The sequence below is a fragment of the Sinocyclocheilus rhinocerous genome, unplaced genomic scaffold (assembly GCF_001515625.1).
Source record: "Sinocyclocheilus rhinocerous isolate Xijiao unplaced genomic scaffold, SAMN03320098_v1.1 scaffold2524, whole genome shotgun sequence".
Classification (NCBI taxonomy): Eukaryota; Metazoa; Chordata; class Actinopteri; order Cypriniformes; family Cyprinidae; genus Sinocyclocheilus; species Sinocyclocheilus rhinocerous.
In genome coordinates, this window is record NW_015652313.1 from 159530 (window position 1) to 165592 (window position 6063).

The following is a 6063-nucleotide window of genomic DNA, read 5'->3' on the forward strand; positions in this document are numbered from 1 at the left end:
TATATATATATATGGTCACGCTGGGAGGCCACATGGCGGGGGTCTTAGCTTTATTTTATTGCACAGTCACATTATATTTTGTTTTGTTTTATTTATATAATAAATAGTGCAACAGCAAAATAATATCACAGATGATTATTTGTAAGAGTACTAAATTAAATCAATTGTCCCCAAAAGACAAAGAGACCTTCATAGGTTGTGATTCATCTTAATCTAAAATGTCATCTATGAGTCCACCTGCATACTATTCTATATCACAGACTGCTCTTCTACCACACATGAAATAAACCACTCTTGTCTCACACTAGCAGTTTTAAGATTTTATGGTATTAGACTTAACAGAGGACAGTAGTCACGGGGAGACAACTTGTCAAAAATGTTTCAAGAGGAAAACAAATCCTGGTCAGTATAATCAATCCCCATTCCTATGCAAAAAAAAAAAAAAAAGTAATATGAAAAAAGTATAAATGTTCAGTACATTTGGCTATTTTTTTTAGGACAAATACTCCCAAAAGATTATGTACCAAGTGCCATTGCTTGTGCAGTGAAGGTAGCTCAGCAAAGGTAGCTCAGCTTCCCTTAAAATTTCAAGACCTCATTCAAATGTGGCATTGATGCAGAAATATGTATATTGTTGGCAATATTTTGTATTACTGCCAGCAGAAGAAATTCAAAAGGTTTCTCACCGCTGCTTTGGGTCTTTCTGAAGTAGTCCTGACAGCAAAGATTTTGCCTCAGGTCCAAGTGTACGAGGAAAACAGATCTCATCCATGAGGATCAATTCAAAGAGTTTCTCATGATCCTGGTTGTAGAAGGGCAGCCGGCCGCACATCATCTCGTACATGACTACACCCAACCCCCACCAGTCCACCGCCCGGCCATAATCATTGTCCTCAAGAACCTGAGAAAGAGCAGCAGAGAACCAAAAGTGGGGCCAAAGGGGTCAGGATTTTGCTGGTTAGCATGGTAGATAACTACAAGTGTGTTTTTTTCATTGAAAACCATTTAAACTGCTGTGTATTCTGACAAAATAATTTATTCATGTAAATTAATGTAAAATCACAAATATTTCATTAGAGTGTAATAAATGTTTTAACAGTGATTTTTGGAATGCACTTAAAAGCAAAAAAATGTCTGTCTTCTACCTTTCACATCAAAATTCATGGCTTGTCATGACATAACTTCTCAACATCTCCATTAGGTGTGTTCGACTTGAAGCGGCACTGCGCAGATCGATCGGTGTATGACATCAAAGTACCACGAGAGAGATCCAAAAGCATAAGGAGCCGTCTTGCTCTTTAATCACACTCACTGTACTTTGAAGTCATACACATATCGGTGTGCGCAGCGCCGCTTCAGGTTGAACACTCCTATTATTATCCATGATTAATCACATGACAGATCAGATGATTGCATGTGGAACTGATTAAAATTGGAGGTGGTATATTCCCAAATATACTCCTAAATGCTTGAAAGATGGAATTCAATTTCAAGTCAAGACAATTTTTATTTGCATATCGATTTCCACAATACACATTTAGTGCCCACATTTAGCAGTTTAGAGCTGGACAAAATATGAGTTTACATATGGCAACGCTGTAAAGAATCACTTATCTGAGATTTGCTATTTGCTATTTGCACTTAGCTGAGATTAGCACATATCGCTTTATGTGAGTATATGTAGATATACAGTAGTCAACATTTGAAGTGGATCAAAACCTTTCATCAAAGTTGTCCTAAAACCTAAAACCAAAATGCGTTCTTGTCTTAGGACAACTTTGACTAACTTTTTAGATCCACTTCAAATGTTTACTACTGTATATGCAGATACAGTGGGGAAAATAATTATTTGATCCCCTACTGATTTTGTAAGTTTGCCCACTTACAAAGAAATGAAGGGTCTATAATTTTTATGGTAGGTTTATTTTAACGGATAGAGAGAATATCAAGCAAAAAATTCAGAAAAAAAAAAACACTGTTCAAAGGTTATAAATTGATTTGCATTTCAGTGAGTCAAATAAGTATTTGATCCCCAAGCAAAACTTGGTGGAGAAACTCTTGTTGGCAAGCACAGAGGTAAGACGTGTCTTGTAGTTGGTCACCAGGTTTGCACACATCTCAGGAGGGATTTTGTTCCACTCCTCTTTAAAGATTCTCTCTAAATCCTTAAGGTTTCTTGGCAACTCAAAGTTTCAGCTCACTCCACAGATTTTCTATAGAATTAAGGTCTGGGGACTGGCTAGGCCACTCCATGATTTTGTTGATATTCTGTCTCTATCCGTTAAAATAAACCTACCATAAAAATTATAGACCCTTAATTTTTTTGTAAGTGGTCAAACTTACAAAATCAGCAGGGGATCAAATAATTATTTTCCCCACTGTATATGTAGATATGTGGATATATTTGAAGTAGTTGCAAGTTGACGTTATTAATACATTATTCTATGATATGGAAATCTGTAAGGTTTGAAAGGTATAAAATCTGTAAGGAATTGTACAACTTCAATTTGGTATAGTGACAAACTTTAAAATGTATGTACAGTATGTGGATAAAGCTGGATATATTTATAGTAGTTGCAAGCTGGAAGGAATTATTGATTCATTATGCGATGATAAATAAATCTATAACATGCGAAAGGTGTGAAATCTAAATGTTGGAGGAATCACAATAGCACTGTATAGTACACTTCAATTTATCCATCACTCCGCTGCATACACCTTAAGTGTAGCTGGGGTCCGCCCGCAGATAAATTCAAGGATAACCAGCACTGAACCAACAGGGCAGTGAATCAGATCCAGACTGCACGCTCCAAGGGCTGCTTACACTATGACGCAAATAGCCACCACTTAAAAGTATACAGCCCCCTAGTAGAATGAGCTCTTGCATTCAAAATGTAATTAGAACCCCAAAAGAGGAAGACTCACTTTGTCTCCCCCCACTCTGCAATTGGAAGGAAGGCATATAAGCGAGTCATCGGCCACACATTAGCCAGAGCGTCTATCCCCAAAGACAATGGAGGAGAAAAAGAGAACCAAAAGGCACACTGGGCTATCTTTCTCGAAGTGAACATATCCACCTCTGCCTAGCCGAACTCGCGGTCTGATGAGGCAACTTCCATTCTCTAGGCCTCAACATGTGACATGATCGCCCTTCCGGGCTCCAGCGGCTGGGTGACCTTCTTAAACTGTGCCTCAACTTACAGGGCATTTGTAATAAGAAGAAAATCGAAAAAATCCAGTCCAAAAATGGGGTTGTTTCCCAGGTAACAGGGTGAGATGGCATCTGTGCATAACTTTTATTGTGTGGTACTGTGAGGCACTTCCTCCTAGGCTTCTTTCTCCAACTGGAAATGAATTTTCTGCCATAAAATTAGAGTCTTCCTGTTGGACCAACCATTATGTGGAGTACCTCACTGAAATTGGGCAGGCACAGCAGAATTCACCACGCTTCCAAATGAAGTGAGAGAAGTATCAGACATCTCATGACTGGAGCCTGATTATGAAGCCTTTGGTTCACTACATGATCCCTAAGGCCAGCAGAGCATGGTGGATGGAAGAATATGTGACTCTATGATGGGACTAAAATGCACTATGGGGGCACACTCGTGTGAACAGTTGAGAGATTATGGAGTACACGTGAGAAAATTGTGGCAATGTGAGCACTTCGACAAGCCATTGAGGGTTGCTTCTGCATAAAGAAAAGCCAAAACACTTTACTTATTCACTGTGAAGGGCTTTTTAAATTGCGCTTAAGCCCAAGTTACTGTTGTCACCATATGGACCTTGTTTCTGTTCTCCTGTTTTGTGTCATGACCTAGTTTTCCTTAGTTCCTTTGATTAGTTCATTCAGTTCACCTGTGCCCTGTTAATTTTGTCATTAGTCCCTCTCTTGCTTTGGTATAAGTACTCCCAGTTTCTGTTCAGTCCTATTGTATTTGTGTATGTTGCTTGTGTTTCCCTGTGATTTGAATGGATCTTCATCTTGGATTATCATTAAATGTTATATTGTATTACCTTTGTCTTTGTGCACCTTCTTTCCACAAGAGCGTGACAACTGTGGTTCTAAACCCCACTTATAACCCCAGGTAAAGGTATGTTTCACATGCATAATTTAGAAGCAGGTCTATCACCGCTTTTTACCCTGGGCTATGAAACCCTGCTTCAAAAAAGGGTTAGCACCGCTTTTGCAGTGTTAAAAGAATGTTAACCCGGGGTTTAGGAATGTACCGTGTGAAACGTCAGGATTAATTGTTAACCCTGATTAAATTATAAGCAAGATAACACCTGGATTCCATTTACCCAGTGTTTAGAATGACCCAGGGTTAAATATAGTGTGAAAAACCCTTCCTTGTTTATAAGCAGCGAAAACACGGAGGCACACACTGACGAAACGCCATTGTATTCCATTCTAAGTAAAAATAAAGTCCACTTAAAGTGACTTGCTGAAACACAATAAAAATCTGAAGATGGCATAGGCAGATAAATCATATTCCTGAAGAAGAGAAATCGGAGGAGTGATAGCTTGGGTGTCTTTTTTTAGCCAGTTAAGCCGTTAGCCGTTTTCTGTGAATGTGCTTGACTTCCGATTCATTAGCCACTGTAGGGAATAACGTGAAAGTATAACAAAGTGCAGTAAACTGTAAAAGTGTTTGCGCTACAAACCAGTGTGTTTATAATTAAGACAATACATTAAAATAATATGGTAAGAAACAGCAGTTTTCAACATCAATCAGCAAAACAAAACAAAACAGCTAAATAATGGGTAAGCTTAAATAGCTGGAAACCAGAGACATTAAATTTATAAATGGCCACGTTTGCGCTTACGGGAAAAATACGGTGGACACAGGCTCCAGACAATCACCACACTTGGAGGGAGTTCCCATAGTGTCAGCTACTGACACAGAGTCAAGTGAATCTATGAAAGGGAACCTAAAATTTTCAAAGAGCCAGAGAGAAATATTTGGAGCAAAGCATACATTGTACGACTGTGCCATCGTCTAAACCACTGTGTGTTGTACTCTTCCTAGAGCGAGAACACGGAGAACAATGGCTGAGAATGCTAACAGATGGCTCTCTCCAGATATTAGAGACCTTAAAATGTTTAAATTGTTATGTTTAACAGGGTATGCTACAACTTCCAAAAATGAGAGAGAGAAACAATGTGCTTTTTTGTTCCTACCGGGATTTTCCTCTCTATTCACTGTTCATACAGAAATTATTACAGAGTATATTTACAAACTATTAGTGTGTGGAACTCATTTCATATACTGTATCTTTCATCAAATTTTTTATTACCTCAGGAGCCAGATACTCTGGTGTACCACAGAACGTCTTCATTGTGGCTCCCTCTGTAATTCCCTCCTTGCACAGGCCAAAGTCAGTGATCTTTATGTGGCCGTCTTTATCCAGCATCAAATTCTCCAACTACCACAGAATAATTATATTGTTATGTGATATATTGTTTTGATAATGATACAACACGTAGCATTACACTAATTACATCATAACCAGCTTTCTTTAAAGTTATTAAGAAAGTTATTTAACGTTATTAAACATGATTCATTCATGGATGGAATTTTTTTCTACTAATCTCACCTTTAGGTCTCTATAAACCACATTTTTCTCAGAATGAAGGTAATCCAGGGCTGAGACGATCTCTGCCCCATAAAACTGTGCTCTCTCTTCCGAAAAAACACGATCTCGCGATAAATGAAAGAAAAGCTGTGATATAAGAACAAATACCCCATAAATTTCCCAGATGATATACAGTAAAAGTGATGATACACAGGGCAACTTTTTGAGCAATGTTGCCGTCAACGGGCAACCAGCTTATCCTGTGTATCATCACCTTAAAGGGGTCATATGATGTTGCTAAAAAGAACATTATTTTGTGTATTTGGTGTAATGAAATGTGTTTATGCGGTTTAAGGTTCAAAAAACACATTATTTTCCACATACTGTACATTATTGTTTCTCCTCTATGCCCCGCCTTTCTGAAACGCGTCAATTTTTACAAAGCTCATCGGTCTGAAAAAGCGAGGTGAGCTGTGATTGGCCAGCTAT

At 38.3% G+C, this 6063-nt stretch overlaps 1 protein-coding gene across 2 annotated transcripts in view; it reads right to left on the minus strand.

The window, feature by feature from the left end:
- Nucleotides 1-6063, minus strand: part of LOC107714796 (RAC-alpha serine/threonine-protein kinase-like) — a 23440-nt gene that overhangs the window by 4426 nt on the left and 12951 nt on the right. For both annotated transcript variants that reach the window (XM_016520769.1, XM_016520768.1), the window contains exons 9-11: nucleotides 5596-5721; nucleotides 5296-5424; nucleotides 687-901 (exon numbers count right to left, since the gene is read on the minus strand). In XM_016520769.1, the coding sequence (XP_016376255.1) occupies nucleotides 687-901; nucleotides 5296-5424; nucleotides 5596-5721 (470 nt within the window). The remainder of the gene's footprint in view (nucleotides 1-686; nucleotides 902-5295; nucleotides 5425-5595; nucleotides 5722-6063) is intronic.